Below are 27,634 nucleotides of genomic sequence, written 5' to 3'. Positions count from 1 at the left end.
AAAGTCCTTCAACTAAGCATTTATTCTACAGCCACTCAACACTGAGGGTAGGAAGTTCAAAGCACTTTAATTTGGATTAACTGGGAAGATGAGGAACTATTTTCCAGTTTAGACTTCTTCAAAAATGGCATTTTTGTTGCTTCAAGTGTATTTTGCTAAAGGAAACTGCAAATAATAGTTCCTATTGGATGTACTGAAATAGGCAACTCTTTCATTATCATTTGTAATCAACGTAGTAACTGAATATAATCAAATGAGTGCTACTAAAATGTATGAAATGGATTAAACAATCATCCAGCAGTTTTATTCACACTGTTCTCTGCTTGGCACCTCCTTCATCATACATGAAAAAATGATTTATTTTGGACCCGTTCTATAAACAACATAACTCATTCTGAATTGAGAAAGTCATATTAACAGGGCTTCATCATATATGAATTCAACTATTAAGCTAGGAAAGAAAATTTTATTCAATTTCATTATTTAATATTCCTTTCTACTAATGAGTTTTGGTTCATTTTTTTGATGTTTCATCACTTCTTTTCAAGGTGCATGGTGGAATACGGGAAAGGGACTGGAGAGGGGAAGAAGAGTAGATAGTATCCATTCATCCACATTTATGGAGTGCTTGGTAGGTGCTAAGCGCTGTGCTAGGAGCCGGGATCACTGAGATAAATGAGAAGTCTCATGATGTTAACAGTTCAGTAAAAGAGATAGGCATGGAAATAAACAAATTACTATCCTACTGAGGTAAGAATGTATGAGCTACAGAGACATTTAAAGAAAGGAATGAGTAACTATGGTGGAGGGTAAGGCAGGAAAATTTCTACAAAGAGCAACGGTCAAGCCCCATTTTCAAGGTGTATAGGTATTTACCTCTAGACTAGAGGGAGTATTTAAGTCAAAGAGAAAGAAAGGTGAAATGGTGTACAGTATTATTGTTCAGATGTTTGTTTCCCTTAACAGCCTGTGGGCTTTAGGCTATTAGTGAAGACAAGTCTACGTTTTACTATTATAGTTTCAGGGCCTGATTATAGGAGGGGCTTAATAAAACTTTGTAGGATTATTTCCTCTATCAGTTACAATAACATTCCAAGTATAACACATAAATTATAAAACATTTGTTTTCAACATTTGTAGACAATGATAACCTAAATTTAAAAATTGAAAAAATATATTCTTTAACTTCATACAATAAAAATAGTTCCAGAAGGACTTCCATTTGTTGACCTTAAAGGATGTAACACAAATATTCTATTTCTTAAGTTCAATGCTAAACTCAAAGCTCAGCAGCTGAAACCTGTACTTGAACAGATAATTAGTAATAATTATGATGATGTATTTATAGAACACCAAGCATAGTCCAAGTACTGAGCCAAGCTTTTTACAGAGATTATGTCATTTATTCCTGACAATAATACCAAGAGGCAGGTATCCTCATTTTACAGATGTGAGGGGGATAGTTTAGCCAATTGATCATCACATCCTAGTTTGGAAAGTAACATGTTTTTCTCCTGTGGTTGTGATCAATACATTTCAGTTATACAAACTGTTTTTACAATGCCCTAAACTGTGACAGTAGCATGCTTTCATGTGCTGATTGACAAATGCAGAGTAAACTGCATATCAGCTATCCAATTTTACTTCTATGTTAAAGGACTGAAAAGAGGGGAAAATTTTAGCATATTAAACCTGTAACATCACAGCATGCTTTGATGTTACAAATCATACAGTGTATTGCATCAGTGATATCTAGACAAGTAATGGGTGACATACTAATTAGCCTTGGCTAGGCATATCCTTGCTGGTTTATTAGTACTATTTTTTCTTGTTTTAATATGTTATCTGGCATCTTTGAATCTTGTTTTATTTGTGTAAAAATAAACTGACCTGGCCCTTTTGCATGCTTGAGTATCTCAGTTTTCTATGTATATGTATTTCCATGTTACTACCTGCTGCTATATAATTAGTTCCTGGAACTCTTACTGAATTTCAAACAGTAAAACCCAGATGATCTGTTTCAATGTCAAGTTTCCATTGCAAAGAAAATTTGTAATTTGCCTATTAATTTCCCTACTCTGTGTAGGAGTCATGCCTCATCACTCCCAGAATAGAGATGAGGCCCACCTTCACATAAGAGTAGGTAAAAAAAACAGGTTTATTGCCTCTTTGTAGGGCAAATCAAATCGCTCATTCTTTCTAATGATTCTTCACTTCTTTTTAGAGACCAAGTGATTTCCTTGCCACCTATAAAACTGCTTCATCTAAAGAATAAGCAACTTTTTTTTTCCTATTTAAAAAGCAATCTCTCAAATGCCTTCATTATAGTGTTTTAAGGTCAATAATGGAAGTTTAAAGTAAAGAGCTGGCAAAAAGCTATTTTTAAGTGATGTTTTAGGCCATATCTTCACCTCCAAAAGTTCTAGAATCTCTAGGAGTTTATTTGGACAAAAGCCTTTCCTATGCAGAAAGATCCAGAATTCTTATAGACACAGCAGGTTCCAAAAATCTTCTCTAAAGTCTAAAAGTAGAACAATTATAAGTGAAATCAAATGCACCAGAAGGCCAGAACTGAAGGCAGATGTCCTTGAACTCTTGCTCATGAGGAAACATAATTATCACCTCTGCTTCAAAACAAACAATTCAATAAAATAAAATTGAAAATGCTGTACAGAAGGCAAAAAACTTAAGTTTGAATTGGCTTTTGGATGCTGAGTTTTATTACAAGGGACCTTTTTCAAATGCTGAATGAACAAAAAAAGAATCCTGGCCCTACTAAATATCTGCCAAGATAACAAAGGGGACACAAACGCATGGAAGAACAGCAGCAGACCCAAACGAAACTACAAAATTACTGGGTGAAAGTTCATCCCTCACCACTGGATGCTTTAATAAGCTTGCAATAAAACACCAACAACAAAACACACACGCACAACACACACACACACGTGTGTATATATGTATCTAAAATAGCTTTTTGTTTATAGTTGTACCTATGTATGTGTATACACAGTTGTGTTTTGTTTTATTGCTTTGTGGGTTTTTTTTTTGCAGTGTTAATATACAAATTCAATTTGCTCTAATACTAGCTTAAACAGACATCAGTCGTTCTATAATTTAGGAATTAGGTGAACAGAAGAAAAAATATACTCAATTGTAGGTCAAATTAAAATCTTTAGCAGATGGTAGGACACTGTGCTTTTTCTCTACCTTTTCTCCTTCACATGGTACCCCTCGGTTACGCTTCGAACTTAGGATAAATACATTCCAACTATCACCCTTTCCTCAGTTGGTCCAATTAAAAATAAATGAATATAAGCTCAGCATCCAGCATCCAGCTTATGCTGCAGAGTACTCTAACTCTGTATCCTGGAAGAACTGCTGTAATTGGGTTGCAAACACCGATTATAAACCCCAGGGTGATGACAACATTTTGTTCTCAATAAAACTAAATGTGGAACAACATTTCAATTGGAAGACATTACATAATATTTAAAAAGGGTTCTGAAGCCCACTGTCATGAAAGAGCTATGGCAGGAGGAAGTCCCAAGTGAACCTGAGATTTAATATCTGATGCACTGGAAAGCAGGCCAATTTGCTAAAGGATCAATTTGCCAAATAACCAATTTGCAGAATTTACAAAATGTACTGTTTACCAAAATCTTGTTTAGCTATCAAGTTTATAGTAATTCATACTGGAAAGGAAAGATATATTTGACTAGATTTCTTTGGGTGTTTCATTAATTTGCTACAGCTGGACAAAATGGGGGTTGGCAGACTAAAAGGGGAGAGTCTGAAGCCTCAGAACCCTGGAGTTGTCAGGCTCTCAAGAGCTCTAGCAAAGTCTCCAACAGGATTTTCCCTCCACTCCCCTGCCCCTTGCACCTCCACTTATGTGCATGGCAGTGCCAAGAGGACTCTGCAGTGGATGTTTGGGGCCCAGCCACAGAGCAGAAGCTGCTAAAAAGAAGGCAGAAAAGGACGGCAAGGTGTTTTCCCCCAAGGATTAGGGGTCTGAGTCCTAGAGGGAGAGAGGATGCTAACTAAAAGCTGAGAGAACTCTTTCCAGGAGGGCCTTGGGTCAGATCTGAGGGAGTACAGGGCCATGCTGCCCTTGCCGAGCGGTCAGGATGGGGAGCTCTAGGCATAGAAGCCATATCCATGGCCCTTGTCAGCCGTGAGATGACCTTGTCAAGCAACTTCCTTGAGTGGACTGCAGAACGGACTTCCACCAAGAAGTCAGACCCAGGAGAAATATTTGGAATCATTGGTGAGAAATACCTGGAGAGAAATGCCGAGGTTTGGCAGCCAGGCTGGAGGGGCTCTAGGACAGGGCTTTGTAGGTATTTATTAACAGGTTCTCATCTGCATCTTTAGGCTAAAAAGACTGACACATTTAGAATAACTACAATGCCATAAAGACTGGCCAGTTATCTTTTAAGCACTGCTCTTGGGTAAAAATCAAATTGCTCCATTTCTTTTTTTTTTTTTAAGATTTTATTTATTTATTTGATAGAGACAGATAGTGACAGAGATAGTGAGAAAGAGCACAAGCAGGGGGAGAGGCAAAGGGAGACGGAGAAGCAGGCTCCCTGCTGAGCAGGGAACCAGACATGGGGCTTGATCCCAGGACCCTGGGATCATGACCTGAGCCGAAAACGCTTAACAACTGAGCCACCCAAGCACCCCAAATTGCTCCATTTCTAATAGAGTCAAATGGTTTGTCTAAGGGGAGAAAGCTATTAAAAAAAAAAAAAAAGTTTACCATAAACAACACAGTTCTTCATACTATAGATATTCTTAGGAAGAGAGGAAATTCTAAACTATTCAAGTTTTGCTGAACTCTTTTATCACACTTAGCTTCCATTTTATATTACTTTGTCATTCTACTCTCTTCAAAAAATTAGATAATAAACTTATTTTTATAGATATAAAAACCTTATATTACAAGAGAACCTTTCAGACTTCAGAACTTCAAAAGATAACTTAATACATCAAAGTCTTTATCTTCAGATCTTAGTTTTAAATTCAGTAGTTTCTATTTAAAGTTTCTCTAGTGTGTTTTCTATTTCTGAGAAATTTTATAACAACAAATACAGTTACTAAAAATAATCTCTTTGAAATTACAGTAACCACATGAGACGGATGTTGCATTCTGTAGTCTCAACTTTTTTAAAAGCACTACCAAGTTTAAATAACCACAAACTGACTAGAAGTTCTATAAACAGAGAACTGAAGATTCCTAAAATCTCAGAAATCATCAAATCTTAGAATTGGAAGAGATCTCAGAAGTCTTGTAGTTCTAGCTGTGAATGGGGGAAGAGAATAAAGGCATTAAGTGAAGGGGGATCTTAATGAGAACAGCTATGGTAGCAGTAACTTTAGACAGTTATAATATAACAAACTATGGCCAGAAAATGAGGTGATATTTTAAAAAAATTTTTAATTTAAATTCAATTTAGTTAATGTATGGTGTATTATTAGTTTCAGGGGTAGAATTTAGAAATGTATTAGTTGCATGTAACACCCAATGCCTAGTCCATCAAGTGCCCTCCTTAATGCCCATTACCCAGTACCCCATTCCCCAACGTCTCTCCCCTCCAGCAACCTTCAGTTTGTTTCCTAGAGTTCAGTGCCTCTTCTGGTTTGCCTCCCTCTCTACTTTCATCTTATTTTTCCTTCCCTTCCCCTGTGTTCATCTGTCTTTTTTCTTAAATTCCACATACGAGTGAAATCATATGGTATTTATCTTTCTCTGACTGACTTATTTTGCTTAGCATGATACCCTCTAGTTCCACCCATGTTGTTGCAAATGGCAAGATTTCATTCTTTTTGATGGCTAATATTCCTGTGTGTGTGTGTGTGCGCGCGTGTGTGTGTACACACCACACCTTCTTTGTCCATTCATCTGTTGGTGGACATCTGGGCTCTTTTCATATTTTGACTATTGTGGACACTGCTGCTATAAACACTGGGGTGCACATGTCCCTTCAAATCACTGTTTGTATCCTTTGGATAAATGCCTAGTAGTGCAACTGCTGGGTCATAAGGTAGTTCTATTTTTAACTTTTTGAGGAACTGACATACTGTTTTCCAGAGTGGCTGTACCAGTTTGCATTCCCACCAAGAATGTAAGAGAGGGTTCCCCTTTTTCAGCATCCTCGCCAACATCTGTTTTCTCAGAAAAATTAGGTGTTCAAATGTAATGTTTCATAGGTGGAGCAGCTCCAAAAGACAAAATCCGAAGTATGAACTAGTGTGGCTAAGGGGGGGGGGCCAGGACATGGAGCTAAGAGTGCCATGTGTGGATGGGGAGGTTGACTGAGAGGATGGCTAGACCAGAGGTGGGAGGAAGCTGAGCCAGGTGCTAAGTCTCTTCCCTCCAGTGAAGTGAGGCCTGAGGCAGCAGCTGGAGGGAAAGGCTGACTACTATCTGAGAAGAGTAAAAATCGCTGTATTTAGATACAAAAGCTCAAATCAGAATTTTTTTTTTCTTTAATTCCAAGATGCATAAGTCAGAGGTGAAGAAAACATTGTAAGATAGACAAGGAACAGCTTTCACTTGAGAGGGCACCAGGACAGAGCATGAGATCAGGAGATGGCTATGTTTTAATGAAGGCAGTAAGGCAAACAGAACGGCTAACACGAAGATGGTTATTAAAAAAATGACCATCCCCCTGATGACTGAGATTCTTATTTACCTCATATTTCTTTTATACAGATTATAACGTGGCTATTAGGAAGTCATTGTGATATCTGAAACTTTACTTTTATTCATGTCCTGTCAGGAAGCCTAGAGTTTCTGAAATACAGTGATGTTAGTTCCTTAACTGGGTAGCAGTTGGTTTTTCCTTTTCCAATCCCTAGTTTATGGGCACCAAATGAGAAGCAAAAGATATCACTGAAGTCACGCGTTCTTTTTTTTTAAGATTTATTTATTTTAGAGAGCATGCATGAGCAGGGTGGCGAGGGTCAAGAATCTCAAGTAGACTTCCGGCTGAGCGGAGAGCCTGACCTGGGACTCAATCCCACAATCATGAGACTGTGACCTGAGTGGAAATCAAGAGGTGGATGCTTAAATGACTAAGCCACCCAAGGGCACCACAAGATCTACCTTTCTTTTCTTTTTTAAGATTCTATTTATTTGAGAGAGAGAGCATGAGCAGGGGGAAGAGGGAGAAGCAGGCTCCCTGCTGAGCAGGGAACCCAACATGGGGCTCTATCCCAGGACTCTGGGATCATGACCTGAGCCAAAGGCAGATGCTTAACCGACAGAGCCACCCAGGTGCCCCAGAAAGGTTTTTTCTCAGCTGCATCAGCAACTACTGCTACTTGAAAAGGACACAGTCCAAATAAGGACAATGAACTAGAAAATTAAAACAAGAAATCCAGAGAACCTTCCAGAATACCATCAGTATGGCCATATGCCAAAAATCTCTACACCATACAAAGTAGTGATCTCCTGTGGCATCTGTACCTACAAAACATTATGTCCTGAATGGATTCATTAATAATATTAAAGCCACTCTAGATATGAATTGGCCAACCAAAATAATTAACAACAAAACAACATAGCTATTGTTGGCTGTATGTCTTGAAGGCTGGAAAAAAGCAAGCAAGCACAAGGTAACCAATGGGCTAGTGGCATAGAAGAGAGGTTTATGTATGCAAGTATGTTACAAATTCAAGTGTCTGAACAGAAATAGTTAAAAATGCTATAGGAATTGAAGAAAGGTAAAAACTATTTCCAGCTGACAGTATCAGGAAGCTTCATGGAAGAGGTGGCCACTACTAGTTATGACCCTCTTCTTCTCATCTTCAGATATCCCAACATAAGAATTTCAGTAGGAAGAAAACCAAAGCTAAAATCCTGAGCAATTTTCCAAACAAAGCACTATGAATGATCTGTATTTATATACCAATACATAGCAGCCTAAAAAATCTGACGAGTGGAAATTTAACAGTATAGGCAGAAACTGCCACAAAAATGATGGCAGTTGGCTTGGGAAGATTTCTTTTCCTCTTTTTTCTGCATTTTCTTCTCTTCACGTGATGACACATTGGCCCACCCTGGACAATTCCTGCAGAGAGATGTAGAATTTGAGGGTTTGACCTGTTTTGGCCACCCTTCCCTGAGGTAAGAATATAATGTTTTAGCAGTATCTTGCCAGAGACCGCACTGGGGGTTGATATGGATGTAAGTGGGTGGACCAGGATCATGAAATAAGGAAAACTTCAAGTGCATGCTGTCCTGGCCTTGAAGGGGCAAGAGCGGTCGGAGGAAAATGCTAACTGCAGTGGTGATGTCGAAGGCTACTTTCATTCCACCTCAATGAAACAATGAAGCCCACAATCTTGGAATTTACAGAAATGGAATCTGAGTTATGATTGCTATCTGAATCTCTATATCCAAAATGGCAAAAGAGGCATTAGAAGCCTCTGAGAAACTTTTGTTGGTTTCACTCCTCAAATAAATAATGCCAAATACAGCTCTGTAATGTAAATTAAGCTCTAAATACAGTTGACACTTAACAACACATGTTTGAACTGAGCGAGTCCGTTTACACATGGATTTTTTTTTTTGGATACAGTACTATAAATGTATTTTCTGTATGGTTTTCTTAACATTTGCTTTTCTCTAGCTTTATGGAATACAGTATATAATACATGTAATATACAAAACATGTGTTAATTGACTGTATGTTATTGGTAAGGTTTCCAGTGGCTATCAGGTGGTTAAGTTTTTCAGAAGTCAAAGTTATATGTGTTTTTCTTTTCTTTTTTACTATGCAAGGGGGATGGGGGTAGGGTGGGGGGATGGTGGCGCCCCTAACCCCTGTGCTGTTCAAGGGTCAACTATACTGAGCTTTATTTTAACAATAGGTCACAATAATGTCCTTCCAATTAATACCCAATAAATAGCGAATCATATCTGTTGGCTAACTTAGCTATATCTTAAATTTGTGTAGGCCAACACTTAAGATAAAAACGCCAAACAGCTAATAAAAGCATAAAATAAAATGAACTGGTTTATAGGGCGGGGAAAAATGGTCAGCAGAATGCAAAGATCTGAATTATTAAAATTTCTGAAGTGATATAAAAGAGGATGACCTTTATGTGACAGTAACAACGTGCTTCAATTTATGAAAATGTTATGAGTGCCTAGCCAATGGGAATCAAGGCTTCATAAAAGCAAAGAATTCTCAGGCATGCTCCATCATCCTTTGCTCTCTCTAACGTTTGCCATTTTCTGTAATTGCTGCCTCTTTGTTTTCAGCGTGAGTGTCCCTCTCCTAGCCAAACTCTGTAAAATGCTCAAGTTAGTATACAAAGTTCCTTCAGCATAGTACAGTGAATCACTGAGTGAGAAACTAAAAAGGAATTTAAAAAGGAAGCCTAATCTTTGGATGGGTGGTATATTATGGCATTAGCATCCTTACCAATAGAAAAGGCAAGGTAAAAGCTGCATAATCAACAGTGCCGGACACATTAGAGATTGGGGAGAATAGAGATAATACAGGAGAATACAAATAATCTAAACACTAAATAACCTGAGCCACCAAGTTAATCACCTACAACTAGAACATACTTTGCTGTTAGTGTGAGAGGGAAAGTAAAAATCTCGAGGAAATAGCACTCTCCAAGTTGATTAGCCTGGTAAAGAATTCTGACAAACTGTCTTTCTATAAAAGGCCACCATTCTCTTAGACTATTTGGTTGTAGTGGATCTGCCTTAATTTAGTCATTCAATATTTACTGAACAGTACAGTAGCACTGCAAGAGAGAGAAAGAGGGTGACAGAAAGAGAGAGGGAGGGAGGGAAGGGGGTGCATGCGGAAGGCTGACAAACCCATGATTCTTACTCCAAAGGAACTTACAATCGAGGAAAGAGGATAAAATATATTTGCAAATTATGTGATTCTTAAGAGTGGTTCAACTGTTGTAGAAGACTGGAGGGATCGGTCTTCCAGCTGGAGAGCTCAAGAAACGATCTATCTGCACTAGACATAAAAGAACTGGCGGATCTGATCAGAGGCAGAAGAGACGGAAGTGTTGCAGGAGGTGGGGAGGAGTGAGGCCGGTGCAGACAACGCGAGCCCCCACTTTGGATGGAACTAAAAGCCGTGGTGGGAAGTCAGATGGGGCCTGTAGCCTGCGGTCAGAGAGCTCAGCAGCGCTTTCACTTGTTTTTATCAACTTCCTTTTCTCATTTTCCACAGCAACTATTCCAAGACTCTCATTAATCACCTCTGTGTCCTACACACCCGACCAGCCTCATCAGATTACCTAACCTCTGATCTGATGGAGAGAACCGTCTTCCATCAAAACACGGCTCCCTGTCTTGCCACCTATCCCCTAAACCAAATATATATTCAAGTTCAGCCCTGCCTCCTGCCTTAGCAAATGAGGAATCCCTTTATCTTTGTTTCTGTTCCTGTCCCCTTGTGATTTCTGAGAAAATCTGCCCCATCATGAATCCATTTCACTTTTAGCTTTTGCTCTACTGAATTTTCTCCACCTTTGAAACTATTTCCCGAGTCATCCTTGATGCAGCCTCCCCCTCTTGTGACCACTCCAGCTCGGCCCTCTCCTTTAGCAGCAACCTCCCAGGAGGAGTCACCTAAACTTGCTGTTTCCATTCACATTCATCTTCACTCCACTCAAATCTGGCTTCTGGAACCCCCATTACTGAGAAACTACTCTCACCAAGGCCAACAAACACCACCTAGTTGTTGCACCCAAAGGCTCTTCTCAGACTCTGCAAATAAAGTGTCTATTGGCACCTAGAATTTCAGAGAAGTTGCAGATGTTTCAGAGAATGAATCCATTAAAGTCCATGAGCATCTCATCCTGCTAGTAAGGTCAATTACTGCTGAAAAAGACTTATTTAGATAAGTCAATATTTGCAAATATAAAATTATGTCCTTTTACAGCTATATACAGAAAAGCCAATATGGTTTTTAAAATCTCAAAACCATTTGTAAAGACACAAACAAGACATTTGTCCAGTGATTCTTTCTTAGGAAACAGCTTTGTAATTGGGATGAGTCATATTTTTTTCCTACTATATGTCATCATGCAGCCTGTAAATACCTCACTCATGGATCAAAAGAGATGTAAAAAAAAAAAATGAAATGCAATTTTACTGAGTCTTCCTTTAAACTGCACATAATTAATGCAGAAAGCTCAAAATAGGACTTTTTGGCGATGACTATGATGACAAAGCCAACAGATCTTACTTTACTGAGAACAAGTAATAAACTGCTTTCCAAGATAATCAATTCTTTTAGAATACTGAGAAGAGAACCATTTACTCCCCAGCCCCCAAGTATTTATAAAGTTATAAATACTACTTTGAAACTCTCACTATTTGATTCCCTTTAGTTTCTACTCTGTTAGAAGTGAGGCTTCATGACAACTAAGACAACCTTTCTAACTTCAGATCTTACCACTTAGATGAACTCTGGCTTCCAGTCAGACCAGTCTCCACTGTTGGATCTCCAACGCTGACCTTTCAATTTCTTTACCAAATCAAACCCTGCTATTCCTCAAGATCTAATTCAAGGTCCAGTTCCCTAAACTCTCCCCCTTATTCTGCCAGCTCACTACAACCCTTCTCTACTCTACACTCATAAATTGTTTCTGTGGTACTTGATCATACACTGATTTTCCAAATGCGAGCATAGGGATGTGCTCATAATTTTTTATTCCGGTGCTGTCACAGCATGCCTTGATCACATAGTATTAAATATAAAACACAGGCCTTACCTAAGATTCAGGTTACATACACTTAACAAAAAAGGACACTTTCTTTAGAATATTTAAATATAAACACCTTTAGTCACAATTTTAATAGTACATTACAGGACAAACTTTTTATGTTTCTCTTTGCCTGAACTCTATTCGTCTGTCAAGTCTAAACAAAAATCAGCATTTCCTATCCAGTCTTTCCTAACTTCAGCTCTTACCAATGTCCATTCCTAACCTATTAAAATAGAAGCCTTCATTATGACTGATTCAGTAACATAAGTGGTGGCTACGGTCTACCTGAATTACTAAGGAAACTAATATTGGGATCAACATATTATGTTTTTACTGATAAAGAAAGTTTATTAATTTCTTGAACAAAAATTAATTGGTAAACTATTTGGAAACTTCATCTGGATCTATTACGAACCTAGTGTGCTTGTTAAAATTTTATACTAGAGGAAAGCAAGTAAGTCTTGGGACACAGAAATGAATGGGCAAAGTAATTTCCATGTACTCCCACCAACAGTGTGAAGTTCCTCTCTTGAGCAGAAGCACAGCATGGCCAAGTGGTAGTCCTTCTATAACAATGACATCTAAGAGTGTGCAAAAATGGGGTAGCTGGTTGTCCAGCTTTGAGGAGTGCTGGTTAACTGGTTGAGGAACTCAGATCTGCCAGCCAGGAGCAGTGATAACTATGGCTAGAACAGACACTGTCTAACACTTCTTCTTCTGCTACAAATTAGTTCATGACCATTATAAATCACCAAGAACTTCACCCCCTCATGAGTAAGGTGTAGGAAGGCCCCTTGTGCCTTGACTTTTAAGAAGGTCACTGCTAAGGTTCATGTTTGACGAGAGCAGTTTTTCTCAGTTTGGGTAATAATATGCCTTCCCTTCAAGGCCTATGCACACATATCCTCTAATACCTGACTTTGGCACCGGAGGCCATGTTTTACTATTTGATCCTCTGCTGAAGGCCATTTCAAATATGTGAGGAAATGGGAAATACAAATCGCAAACTATGAATATAGGATTTCAAAACTTTTGTACAACAGCCTCAAAAGTTCTATCAAAAGTGTCCACATGAAACCCCAAACTACTTTCAGACTACATTTATACAGTGCAAAATTAATCCAAAGAATGAACAGTGTTTGGCAATATAATCTATCACTTCAAAGAAAGCAGCTATTAACCTACAAATAAGACAAGCAACTCTCAACACAAATATCTCACATTATCTAAGAAATTGTAAAACACCCTCACAGTATCAAAGGTTAGTTGTTTAGGATAAATAAGGAATCACAGACAGATGTTTACTTAACTGTACTCAAGTATTTATTTGCTGGAGAAGTATTTTAGTCCCCATAACAGGGCTGTAACACGAACAAGAGAACAATGATGACAAAAAAGTGCACAAACAGGACGCTTGCTGTCCAAAGATTTAAGACAGCTATTTTTCCCATGTAACTATTAGAATGAAAAGAAACTAGCATATCGTGGATTACTGTTAGTTTATACATTCAAATAAGATTATAACTGGAAGAGGTACTTAATAAAACAAATTGAGAAATGTAAGTCAGTGGTTACTTTAGTTTCTCTTTCAATTATCATTTCCTATGAAAAAGATGACTAAGCCATGATGAAAAATATTTGCCTGAAGTTATTATCACAAAATAAGCACACTAAAATGGGCATGTGGAGTGTACATGCGTGCTCTAACAGATTCTCCAGGGCAATAATCTTACCAAGTAGCAGAATACTTGGCATTTCCTTTATGTGGTCAAATGTAATATGCAGAGGGAATGAAAGCCACTGAGGACACATATGCTTTCTCTCCTACATAGCTTTGTTAGGAGAAAGCAACTTAATTTTAGAAAGTTACTAACATACTTTCATCTTACCTTCCTGCAGTGCAGAGGAACCGCCTTATAATAACTGTAGCAGGACAGGGCGCCTGGGTGGCTCTGTCAGTTAAGCATCTGCCTTCAGCTCAGGTCATGACCCCCCAGTGTCCTGGGATCGAGCCTGGCAGCGGCACCGGGGCCCCCTGCTCCTCCCTCTCCTCCCTGCTTGTGCTCTTTGTCACTATCTCTGTCTCTGTCTCTCTCTCAAATAAAATCTTAAAAAAAAAATAACTGCACACCAGGGCTTGTTTTGCTCAGTCCAGATTCTATGACAAAGTGAATTCGGGTGTTCTGAGCAACTGGATGATAAGTACAGGGTGGCTATGTTATAATATATAATGACATTATATATAATTTATATCACATATAAAAATATAATCTATGCAGAAAAGGAGAAAGCTGCCTAGACATTTTTCAACATTACTAAGTAAACAATTTCTGTATTTAGTTCCATGTTCTTGTGGAACTGATTTTTGATCAGAATCTATTTTTAAAAAGTGAAGGCACATGAACTTGGTTTGCATGTGCACATGCATAGCGCGCATGCGCGTGCGCGCGCACACACACACACACACACACACACACACACACACACACACACACAGTGTTGTTTTAACAATACCTTTGCATTACTCAAAACAAACATCAAAGTATTTAAAAACAAAAGGTCCTAACAAGTGGAAAAAAACACAGAAAATACTTTTAATAAGAAAGAAAAAAAAAATCTATAAAGCTAAAAGAGAAAAGGTACAACCTTTTATAAATAATGCAATGGACACATGCCCAGAATAAAGGAGAAACAAGGTAAAGCTTTTTTGGACAAACCCAAAAAAGAAATATAACACATCCGCAAAGAAATTACATACTACATAAAACCAAAAGGCAGTCATAAGTTCCTGTTAAAATACATTTCTCGATTCAAGGATCCCAGAAGGTTTATAGATTCAGGCCAACAATTGAACTTCCAGGATAATAAATTTGATTTTCACATGAACAGGAAACAAAAGCATATTGTTACATCCATAATATATTTGCATTGAAATTCTTCTCATCTGCTTCAATACAACATGATAAGGACATGCATATGTCGTCTGTAGCTGCCACCCGGTGACGGACGGAACTACCGTGTCCTCGACTGTTGCTCTGTGTCTCTTCCCTCTGCCTTCAGAGGGAAAACCGACAGAACATTTTAATGTATGTAACAATATTCTTCGCAATCGGGGTACAGTCTGCAGAAAGTTCTCACTCAAAGGCAATTCCATAATTTTACTTACCCAGCGTCTTTCACCATGGTGAATTTTAAAATAAACATTTTGTAAGTGTCATAGTTATCAGCATTTTTCAGCATGTTACTCTTGAGAAAACAATATAAACATTGTAACAGAGCATCAATATTTAGGCAAAGATAAGCCTTCTGAATGAGTAAAATATACCACTGTATATAATTTTCACTCACCTATGAAAATAACCTAACCAATACTAAGAATATATATTTCGATAATCTTTATTAGTGGTGCCATAAGATATGTACTCATTATCATCCTGGCCTACCTTCAACACTAGCAAGCATTTATCACAGCTGGCTGGTGTTAGAGAAATAGTAGATAGCCCCAGGCCAAGATTTTCCCCCTACTTAAGTCAAACAGAGAGGCTCTAGGCTGCAGTGACTGTCTCCTTAGCACCATCTCAGAATCTGAAACTCACTGAGGAGAGAAATACTAATAAACTGGGAAACCCTACTTAACCCCAATTCCATACTGATTTTTACATGATCAAATGCCAAGACCTTGTTCAGTTAAAAATAACATGCTCTTATGTCCCTTATAAAAGTATAAGTTATCTAAACAGAACAATAACAAAAAAATCAGCCTTACTTTTGTTCTTTGGTAATTAAAAGAGAAAACTGTCTTAAGACAGCATTTATTACTGTACACCTGCTTATGTGGCCCTCTAGCACTGTCATAAATCTCTATGGCAATGAAAGGGTCCATGTGAGTTAATATCTGCTGAGTGTCTGATCACCAGCCTGAAGGTGGTATGGGCATTACTAATCAGATGTGCATAGATAAGCATACGCAATGCATATGTATGTGTAAGATGCTGAAAACAGATCATCTAAAAAATCTGTACAAACCATAAATTTACTGAGTACCTGTAATATTCATGACCGCACACAAGGAGCTCAAATAGAGAAATAAATGAGACAGTTATCTACCCTAAAGGAGCTCAGAGTCCAAGGGGGAGAGAGACAAAACAAAAAACCTGGTTATAAAAGAGAATGAAAGAAGTGATTAAGACAAATGCATAAATGAGAGTAAGAAGAGGGAACCCCAATAACTTGGAGAAGTCAGGGGACTGTGTGAAGTTGAAAAGTCATTTGAACTATCTTGAAGAATCAACAGGAGATACCCAGATGACTGGGACAGTTTAGGAAAAGGAACAGCATGAGAAAAGTATGTTCCATATGGCTGGACTGAAGAGAGGGCAAGGAATCACACAGCAAGAAACAAGTCCAGAAAGGCCAGATAGGGACTGAGTTTTGGACAATGGTCCACTGATGTGCAAGGCACCATTTTGTTAAGCACTGCAGAGGACACAAAAAAACCTAAATCCCAGCGGTCTTGTGAGAAACACACTGGCCCACAGTTCAGAGGTGAGGTTGCCTTTACTTCACATAGGAGGCTTCACTCAGTAGGCTCCTCAATGTCCCTAAGAGAATCCTACTAGTAAAAGCCCCTGGCCCCACACATCAACTCGAACTACAAGGTATCTGTAGAACAGATGTTTAGGAAGAGTAATCAAACTGCAATGTGAACTATTTCTCACCTGAATCTCAGTGAAATCCCATTCATGGAGAATGGGTTGAAGATGTGCAGGCTCTCCCAACCTTTAGAGTTGAGACACTCTAAATCATACATAGCCTGATGTTCTGGCCTCTTAGGAGACTGCGCTGAACTGCTCTTTCTCATTCTCCTGTCAGCCATTGTGGATGGATGCCCTGAGGCTATGTGGGACGTTTTTTTTTTTGTTTTTTGTTTTGTTTTGTTTTTAAGATTTTATTTATTTGAGAGAGAGAGCACGCACACAAGCAAGGGGAGTGGCAGGCAGAGGGAGAAGGAGAAGCAGGCTTCCGCTGAGCAGGGAGCCCGATGTGGGGCTCAATCCCAGGACCCTGAGATCACCGGAGCCAAAGGCAGACACTAAACCGACTGAGCCACCCAAGCGCCCCTATGTGGGACATTTAACAAAGATGCAGTAAGGGCACTGGTCACAATAGTGCACAATGTCCTCTGTGAGGAACCACAGGAGATCCTTCTCCCAAGTCCTTCAGAAATGGTCATACTTTTTCTGAGCATGTGATTTGCTTTAATCTTATGGATCTTGTCAATGATACCATTCAGTTTCCCTCTAGAGAAGATGCCAGAAAGCTCAGGGCCAATTTATGGACCCGTATTTTATAGGAACATAGAATCCTATATATTTTGTATATTAACCTTATAAACATATTTTGTATACCAACCTCACACACTTATTGACCCTTTAATTCTCTAATATTGTGGTGCTGCTGTCATTGTAGCATACATACTTAAGTGGGCCACTTTAAATCTTCGTGGGAACATAGGGTATAAAAATACATCAGCCAGTTAGCTGATAGGTTCAAAAAATTTAAAGAGGATTATATGCTAGGCCTATGCTGAAGCCTGGAGATAAAAATGGTCAATGAGACAGACTGGATTCTAAAGGTCAGGAAACAAAGTTAATAGATGAAAGAGACAATTAAACAAGAATAAGACAGTAGCGAAAACATTTATACAGGGCAAGTATAGGAGAGAAAGCATTCATATGGGGAACACAGAAGTCTAAGACAGCTGGGAAGGCTTCCTGAACGAACTGCTAGCTAAGCTGTGACCTACAGGCTAGTAGGAGGGGCTATGCCCTGGGAAGGTTCCAGAGTACTGTGCACTCTGGGAGTGGGAAGCAGTTCAGGAAGGCGAGGACAAAAGGGACAACAAAGGAGATGAGAGGCCAGAAGGGGTAAGCAAGGGCTGGGTCATGAAGGCCTGGTAAACCATGTTAAAGTAAATTTAACCTTGGAGCACTGTGAAACCCGGGACAAGTTTCATCCAGAAGCTGACACAATCAGATTTGCACTATAACATTTACTGAGTGCTTGTTCTTTTCCAGGCACTGTGTTAAGTGCTTTATATATTGCACTGAATCCTTACAAGAGTCCTATAAAGTAAGCATTGTTGTTATTCCATTTTACAGATGATGAAACTAAGGCTCACTGAGGGACACGCTGCTCATTCTGGCGTTGCCAGGATTCTAACCCAGGTCTTTGGACTCCAGAGCCTGAGCACCTAACTTAGCATGCTGCCACCCTCATTTAGAAAAAGGCTTGACATTCCAGTTCAATGTGTAGAAAGGACTGGTTAAGGCAAGCCCAGAACTAGGAAGATCAGCTGAACCACTGTATGATAGTTTAGGGGAGATATCATGGCAGTGAGAAGGAAAAGAATGAACCTGAGAGACAATGAAGAGACAGAACCCAAAGGCACTGGTTGGGATTTCACTGTCTGCGAGAAAAGCGAGGGGGTTGATTCAAGAATGACACCCAAATTATAAATGGAGTGAGTCAATGATACATATTGTTTAAGGCAAAGGTTCCACAGCTGGATTCCCAGCTCTGCCATTTCAAAGGTGGAAACCCTGGACTATTATTTAGCTTCTCTGTATCTCGGTTTCCTTATGCATAAAATGAAGATGATAATAAAACCTCCTTTAAGAATTAAATGACTGAGTTCATGTGAAGCACTTAGAACACTCCTGGCATGTAAGTACTCCATCTTAGCCATTATTATCATTATCATCATAACACCACCAGCATTCTACAGTGTGGGGAATATAGGAGGAAAAGCAGTTTAGGGGGAAATGACAAGTTCATTTTCAACACTGAAGATGAAGTGCCGACAGCACCTCCAAAGAGCTAAAGGTCACACGTATAGCTCTGCACTAAGGAAGGGCTTTATGAACAGAAGATTTAGACTCAGGAGCCATGAGCATGTGGATGATCATTTAAGCCACCAACCTGAGTGACACGGCCGGGGAGAATGTGTGGAGTGAGAGAACAAAGGAACCCAGGAGAGCCTTAATGAAGAACTCAGACACAGAACGGAGACCTAGGTAGGAAGAACCTGCATAAGAGTCTTGAAAAGTGGCCAGAGATGTAGGAGAAAAAATGAGAAGCCCGGAGGGGGAGAGGATTTCAACAAGAATCAACAGTGTCAGCTATTGCTAACAGGGGAGGTAAGATACGGACGGAAGGGTATTCAGTGGATTGAGAAATAAAATCTTTGCCCTAATGGTCTAGGTGACATGGCCACTGCTGTCCTTTTAAGAAGCTAAGAAATAAAAATGTATTAGAGCAACTATTAGTAAAAGGTCCTCTATGTTGAGCCCTACTAGAGAGGAAAATGAAAGATGCTCAGTTCAGATGACTGCCAGCCAGGGGAAATAGGAATGGACACTTAGAAGAAGATCATTAAAGGAAGAAGAGTATTCAGAGGTTAAAGAAAAGAGCAAAACACTGCAGGTTTTAGCCTGGACGGACTTAACCAGAGGCAAAATTCAGAAAGCATAAGGCACAGTCAAGAATAGTCAATTAATTCATATAGGTTGGCTCACATGGCCTGAAGGGGGGGGGGGGGTCTGAGTGGTAAAATTTAAAAAGCAGATTGGAACCATATTATAGAAAGTTTTGACCAAGGAATATGGAAGTAAAGCAAATATTTAAATGCCTTTCCTCCCTGGAAAATGCCAATTATTATGTAATTCTCAGCTCATATGCCACCTCTTCAGTGTCACTATAGGTAAAGAGAGACTAACCTTTCTTTATGTCCTCAAGATAGTTTCTATTCATCTCTCTTATGACACTGCATTATGATTGTTTTCTATACCTTATGATACTCACAGGAATGGGCTGTCTTGGTATCTCAGCAGGCCAAACAACGTATGTACCCAAAAAACATTTTCTGAACAAGTAAGCACATACACAGTTACGTTAGAGTGATACTTTATGAAGAATGACTGAAAGCTGAGTGCAATATGGATTAGGAAAGAAACCAGAGGCAGAACAGTCAGAAAGCCAGCAAGTAAAAAGGAGAAGTAATGGGAGCCCATTCATCCAGGCCCCTGTGAAAACAGAGGAAGGGGGATGTCTCTCTAGAAGGCAACATCAATAGAATTTGGTGGCCGACTGAAATAGGACAGAGTAGGAATAAAATTTTTTAAAACCCTTAAAAAATGTGTACTCTTTGACTCAGTAATTAGACTTGGAAATATATCCCAAGGGAAGAATTACAGAGATTTATGCATACTCTGGTATTATTTATAAGGGTGGTAAATTGGAAGCGGTTTTAACTTTGAATAGACAACTAATTTAATAAATAGTGGTCCTTCTATCTGATATATGCATATATTAACATATACTTATAAAAATTATTTAAGGATAATGAGAACACATGAACATAAGTTAAAACTTTCTAAAACAAAATATTCTGATTTTAATTTGGTTTGCTATACATGAATACATGTAGAAAAACACAAGAGTTTCTGTCAAAAGATATGCACCAGTATTTCTAAGAAGTAACTGACCAGACTATGGGTACCTTTTTCTTCTTCATAATTAATTTTCCAATTTTTTATAAAAAATATATTTTTATAATATCCTGTTTTTTATAGGAAGTGAGCTAGTACCAAGAAAAATCAGGTCATCAGGGTATTTTTTTGAGACTTGGTGGCAAAAAAAAGAAAAAACGGAACCACAATTTGAAAGGACAGATAGTATGAGTGTCATGTTTCTTTGTTTTAAGGATTAGAGAAATGGAGGAGGAGCCAGTAAATATAGGAGCCAGAAAAATAAAGGACGTGCTTTACAAAAAGGAAACCCTTGATATATTTTTCCGTCTAAACAAAATACACAGTATAGCCAAGGGTACCAGAGAGAAGTCTTGGAAGGAGAAGAAAAAAAAAAAAAACCCTACAAAGATTACATTTTTGTAGCATTTGGCATAGAAAAACTGTTAACTTACTACATAGTGGGAAGAACATGGGCTTTGGCATCAAATAGAGCTGAGCTGAAACCCTGTACCACTCAGTAGCCATGTGACCCTGGCCAAGTTGCTAGAGTGAGTCTGTCTCCTCAGGGCTGGCATGGGGCAAAGCATTGCCTAGTGCAGTCACAAAAATGAAGTGGTCTGTAGGACAGTGACTAGTGGGGTAGCTATGAGCTCAGGACCCCACCTTCATACTTTGATTCATTCAGCAGGTCTGAGCCCAGACCTCAGCATCTATGTTCTAAATAGCTCCCTGGGTGTTACCACTGCATGGGCAGAGTAAAGAAACACGTGAACGACTCAGTGCCTGGCACATGGTAGGTACTTGTTAGATGGTTGTTTTTATGTACAGAACATAGGGCTTCTGTCACTTTTCATTAAGGCTGTCATGACTTGTTTTCATTAATACAATGCCAAGATCTGTCCTAAATGAGCAGCTCAGATTTTTTGCTATGAAAGAGAACTAAAATGAATAAAGAAAACAACAGAAATGCAATTAAACATCTAAAGGCATACTATGGCATTCAGAGATTCCACCTGAGAGGCTCCAAAGGTCTCTGACATGTAATCATGTATAATTTTGCTGAGGCAAATTTAAATCCTTTCTGCTTCGTGATGTGTGGGACCAAGACACTTAGTTGATCCATGTGCTTTCCTACTGATCACTATCCAAATTTAATTTAGGTTTGTCGTATTCTATTCATCACCATAAATAGATAAAAGCTTCGTTCTCTGTAAAACAGTCTCAAAAGAGAGTCAACTGCTATGCTACAGAGATTTGCAAATTTGGGGAAACGGAAAAGGTTTCAGAAAATATTCTAGCAAATGTCAAAGAGCTACTGTATAATTACATTTTTTTAAACAAGGGAAAGGTCTTACCCTTTTTCATAGTTTTCGGCAATAAAAAGTCACAAGAAAAAGTCAGAGTGCATGGCATTTAATGCACCCAATATTTCAATAGTTTGTCTGCCTTTCTTCCTGGCCTCCTAGAATATGCTAGCTGTTAGGAAGGGTCACTGAAATGCAATCCTGGGGGAGGCTCATCAACTAGGATAAATGCAGTGTGAGCCACAGAGAGTGATGGCTCCTACTGGCCATCTTTGGTCCCTCACTATAACATTTGTTACAGGCAAGTCATGCTTAGTTGTGCACTAAGCAGAAAGTCCAAGAAATTAAACCAGTCTGAAAACACTGAAGACTGAGCTATCTATGACTGGCATACTGCTTTTACTTTCTAGGCAACTGCCAACTTTCTTGGAGCAAATAAGAACTGTAGACCAAAATGAGGGAGCCAAACATAGGACTGCCAGATACTATATAGGTAATCTGGGGGTTCAGTAAGCAATTCTCTCTCCCTGAATACAGACTGAAGAGTTTGATCAGATGTGCTAATCCAAATTACCTAGTGGGAGTTTTTTTTCCCTTAGTGACTAACCCTGTATCCTAGATTAGTAGAAAGAAGGCATCTTTCATATTTAGACTTTAGGCATATGAGCTAAACATAGATTAAAATATGGATTATTTTAGGGGCGCCTGGGTGGCTGAGTCGGTTAAGCGTCTGCCTTTCGCTCAGGTCATGATCTCAGGATCCTGCTCAGCAGGGAGTCTGCTTCTCTCTCTCCCTCTGCCCCTCCCCGCCTGCTCATATGTGCTCTCTAATAAAATCTTTAAAAAAATAAATAAAAATAAAATATGGATTATTTTACTTGGAATTAAAAAACCAAAACTTAAATATATCTATATGATGTTTCAGAGCCTTAACATATGAGGTGATTTGCCTGAAATGACTTCAGCTAGAAATATATGACTAAAAACATGATTTTTTTGTGGGCAGGAGTTAAGTTTTTCAGCAATGGCTCCAAACAGCCTTCTGAACTATTACCCGTTAATCTACAGTACAAGTCTTCAGTTCGATCACATTCATTGGGCCTGTTTACTGCTCAGCCTCCTACCGGCCCAAAGTTCATGCCCTCTTGTACTCTTCCTATCCTGCCCGCAGCCATCCTTGTTTCTGCCTGTCCAAGTCACACATAGTCTTCAGGGTCCAAGGGAGATGCAGCTTCTTAAAGAAGTGAAGTGTTTCAACACCGTATGATCTCTCTTTACCGAATACTCCTATAATTATTCAGCAAAACATTTATATATGATATACTATAAAATTTAGCATGTAGTTATATTGTATAATATTTTTTTTTTTACTTTTTCCATGTGTATTCTTATCTACCCACGAAGACTATAAACTTCTTGTAGGCAAGGTCACATTTTAAACAACAAATATGAAGTGTTTTATTCTCACCCCCAACTACTTCAACCTAACTTCAGATTGTTCGAAATGTACACATTTGTGCCGCCTAATGGTGAAAGTAATTATTGCATGGTTATAGCTCAGTAATTGCTTACAAAACATTTAACAAAATCAAATAATGGTGGGACCAAATCTTTATTTATTTAAAATCAAGGAAGAGTAAAGCTATCGTTAAAAATGATGAAGCACCAGTGATGATGATGATGATATTACTAATTTTTGGTGAGAATGAATTACAAGTTTAAAATTTTGACGAATTTATTATAGCTGTCAATTAAAAAAAAAACTTTCTCATATAAAAGCCTTTCTTCCTCTAAGTTAGAAAATTCCTCTTGGGGGGCACCTGGGTGGCTTAGTCGGTTAAGCATCTGCTCAGGTCATGATGTCAGGGTCCTGGAATCGAGCCCTGTATTGGGCTCCCAGCTCAGCAGGGAGTCGGCTTCTCCCTCTGCCTCTCCCCCTGGTTCGTGTTCCCTCTCTCACTCACTCTGTCTCTCAAATAAATAAAATCTTAAAAGAAAAACAAAGAAAATTCCTTTTGGGTGTGGATTAATCTAGTACTGAAAAAACTTACATAGTCATACTGAAAGGTTGTGATTAGAGGTACACCTGAAATCATCCATGACTGAGATCTATCAGTGTTAATATATACTGAGGAGAACATGCTAGGACACTATGCTTGTCTTATTTTTCAGATAAAAGAAAAAATATTTAACTCCACTCATACTGATTGAGTCACTATGTGCAGAACATTCCATACCTTCAAGAAGGTTGTGATCTAATAAAAGTATAAAGCAAGCAGATTAATGGTGAAATTTAAGGTACTCGGTAAATTTCTTGCAGTTACTACTATAGAAATGACACATCTATATAACGTTATATAATGCATGCTATGTTTCAGGATAAGTGTGTGTTTTCTAAATGTTCTTAATCTCAGTGAAATATATTCTGAACAGAGGCGCAGAAGCTACTTTCCTCGTTTTGCATTTTCATTTATTCAGTTCTTCTTGGTAAGACTTCATCCTTAGCTTCTTGATGTCCTAAACTTCTCATGCGCCTATTAGTGCTGATTGCCAAACAGATGTCAGCAACACTGAATTTAGTTATATTCGTGAGCAGCGAAGATGATACTTTATGATAATTCATTTTAATACATGGTCTCTAGGATTCCACTGGAATAATTTATTTACAATGGTCATTTAACAGAGAGCTTCTTTTTCCCATAACTGATTATCAAAAGCAGATCTCAGGGACCTAAAGGTCAGAAAGTTGGGTTTAGTCCTTTCTAAGGTTTCAATTTCTTTTCTCGGAAGGGTACTCTGGACTAGATGGTTTCTAAGGTCCTCTTCACCTCTGATCCTTGATGTAACTGTGTTCACTTGACACCACCCCCTGCTCCCTGAGAGTGGAGCTGACTTTGACTCTCCACCTGTTGCCTCCTTAGGTGTGCCTGCTACCCTTATCTTAGGCAGAACAATAATCTCCTCCTTTGGGACCACCATCCCTCCATGATCTGGCCATTTCACTTTTTTTTTTTCTTTTTAAAACTCTTTTTTGAGGAAAACCATCCAGTTCACTATTGTTACCAAAGTGCTTTATGATTTGGAGATTCTGTTAACTAAAATCATACTACAAATACAAGAGGTACCAAGTCATAGTAGAAAGAGCACTGGATATTCAGTCAGAGGAACCAGATTCCAGTAACTCTGACAAGCTTTTTCACCTGTTTCTGCTTCAGTTTTGCCCTACAAGTTATTAGTAACAGTAACTACCATGTATGGTTATTGTTAGGATTAACTGACCTTATGCATACAAGATACTTAGCACAATGCCTGGTACTTAGTAAATGCTCAATAAATGTTAGCTGCTATTACTATTATAATCATAATCATATTTATTATTATAGTGTATAATATATCCTACTTTTATAACTGAAGTAAACAGAAACATCTAACTGGTTCTCTTTTTTTTACTGATATGGGGGGAATCAGCTGCCAGTTCTAGCAGGAAAAATTACACACTGTGGTTGTTGACTAGTGCTTTGAGTGATGACTAAGTAACACACATTCCCCAAAGTTATAAATCAGCTCACTAAAATATCTTCCAGATTTCAGAACAGAGAGCTCTACAGATAACATCCTTATCCACTATAAGATAATCTATTATCCTGCCTACATTTAGGAAGATCTTTATTAGTAAAAGATGTGTTCCAACAGCATGCTTGTGTTTACAGAGAAATCTAGTAGATGAATGTGTTCCATGATGTCAGAAATACCTTTACAGAAATCATTAAATACTATAAGCTGTCAGATTAGTGAGCAAATAGAAAACGTATTGTTGAATGAGAAGGGTGAGCATAAGCTGGATGCCACAGTTAAGCGGTACCACATTCAAAAAAAAAAAAAAATCACCACTTGAATGTCTCAGTGCCTCTCTGACCCATTCCACAGTCATAAAGAATTGTGTTCTGCAGGGGCTTCATTGGGTAGATGGATACTTACTATTCATGTGCAATAAGACCATCAAGCCCACGAGTCCATTTCATATCAATTATGACCACAGAATTTCAAGAGCAAGCCAAACTAATAGGGAAAACATTTTTAGTTTACCAACATAATTTTGGATTGACTATACATTTTTTTTTAAGTCATGGGTACTTAGTTGTAAAGGTGCTTCATCCTGGCAGAGTTCATTAACTGAGGTTATACTTTGTACTTTAAAGTACATTAAACCCTAAAGGAACAACAGTGATGCTATTTAGGGAAAGATGCAAGAACTTTATACCTTTTCTTACATAATGGGGTTCAACATCTTTCATGTTAACCACAAGCAGTTTTATGACAATGTAGAAATTATCAGATGAGGGTGATAATTTGTCATGATGTCATCATCATACAGTATGGCTTGGTAGAAATCAGAGTGGAAAGCAGAAACATGCAAACAAGATTTTTCCTGCACTAGGTGACTCGGCTTTAAATCATTCTTGTAAAATTAGTAACACTTCAGCATGTTTCTGTATAGTTCCTTTTCCATATATATTCATATGTGTTATTTGTCTCAACATATGTATGTATCAATATATAAACAAACAAATAAGATGTATAATTGTTTTTTTTACATAAAAATATGAAAATGTACACATTTAAATGGATGTGATACCATCAATGGAATCACCTTGTCCTGATATGCCCATCAATAGACACGGCTCTTGAGGAAGCGTGAGGTAGTAGTATAAGCTACAAACTAGGAAGCAGAAGAATGCCATTCTATCCCTAACCTCCCTGGATGCCAGTTCTACTTAACTACAAAATGGAGGTAGTATTTGCCTTCCTACTAACCAGAATCATCTGTTGGAGTCAGTGGAATAATAAATGCAAAAATACTTTTTAAGCTATAAAGAACAATAGTGTAAGTGTTAAGATACTTTCAAGACAGTTTTGGTGCTTTGAGAAAAATTTGAAAATAGAATGATAGTCTAATTGTATTATTTTCTGTCTATTCTGAGAGGACAAAAAATTTAATAAAGTTATCTCTGATATATTTTTTTATCTCTGATATTTCTAAAGAATACATAATAAGACATGTTAGCGCATGGGGTCAACTGAGTATAAAAACAGTATCTTTTATCTTCAGAAAAAACATGAAAAGTGCTTTGTAAATTCTGAAGGGCTACATACAAAGTTTAACAATTGTTGCCACTTACATAAAAAAACATAGCCTTTTGAGATGGGTGCTTACCTTCTCTTAGACGTTCTACCACAAAAGTAAAGCCTGTAGTTCTTGGGTGTAAGACATACTCATACTTCTGAAGTCCATTCTTTTCAGCAAAATCATTACTTCGAGCCTTGCTGTTTTCTAAACAAAACAAAAGACTGTTAGAAGCAATAAAATAAAGGAATACAAGTGAGATAAGGAAATAGTGGAGGATTTTTTTGATAAAATGGCAGTTAATTCATCTGTAATTACTGAATATAGCATATATGAGTCGAATGAGAAGATACAAACACTTTAGTCCCTGACAAAAGATGGTAGAGTTTTTGGAATTTTGAAATTTTTATAATAAGGTATTAATAGGACTTTTTATAACTGTTTACTGAAATTCATATTGAGATCTTTTAAAATTATTTAAGGGATTTTATAAAGTAGTCAATGTACAACAAAAATGAAAATACAAATAAAATACGAATAAGCTAAAATTTTCATAAAATAGTCTTTACATAATAAAAACTGAAATAACAAAAGATGCTAATATAACTAAGATACTAATAAAATATAAGGACCGAGACATCCAGAAAAAACAAGTAGCCAGTACGTCAAATATATCAACTCAACATTTTTTTTTAACCTAGTAATTTAGGGCTTCATTGCAAAGTGAAATGTCTGCCTTGCTCAAGCATAGAGCATGCTAATATTACTAACCAAAACCACTCCCCAACAGAATGGGCATATGATTAACACATCATGTTCAAACATCTGAACATGGTTTGGCTGAATATAGTTACAGAGTCAAGTATATGTTCCAATTATTGGCAAAAACTTCTTTTTCCATTCCATGAGGT

The 27,634-nt window shown here is 38.1% G+C and overlaps 1 protein-coding gene across 4 annotated transcripts in view; it reads right to left on the bottom strand.

Moving 5' to 3' along the window:
- LCLAT1 (lysocardiolipin acyltransferase 1) overlaps nucleotides 1–27,634 on the bottom strand; it is a 185,751-nt gene that overhangs the window by 46,746 nt on the left and 111,371 nt on the right. For 3 of the 4 annotated variants that reach the window (XM_027621604.2, XM_027621605.2, XM_027621606.1), the window contains one exon: nucleotides 26,814–26,930. In XM_027621604.2, coding sequence (XP_027477405.1) covers nucleotides 26,814–26,930 — 117 coding nt within the window. Of the gene's footprint in view, nucleotides 1–12,917; nucleotides 14,818–26,813; nucleotides 26,931–27,634 lie in introns of those variants that run through there. The other variant, XM_027621607.2, reaches the window with a different exon arrangement.

The sequence above is a fragment of the Zalophus californianus genome, chromosome 8, assembly GCF_009762305.2.
Source record: "Zalophus californianus isolate mZalCal1 chromosome 8, mZalCal1.pri.v2, whole genome shotgun sequence".
NCBI lineage: Eukaryota > Metazoa > Chordata > Mammalia > Carnivora > Otariidae > Zalophus > Zalophus californianus.
The sequence above is the reverse complement of the archived record's forward strand: the minus strand, read 5'-3'. Positions and strand labels throughout refer to the sequence as shown.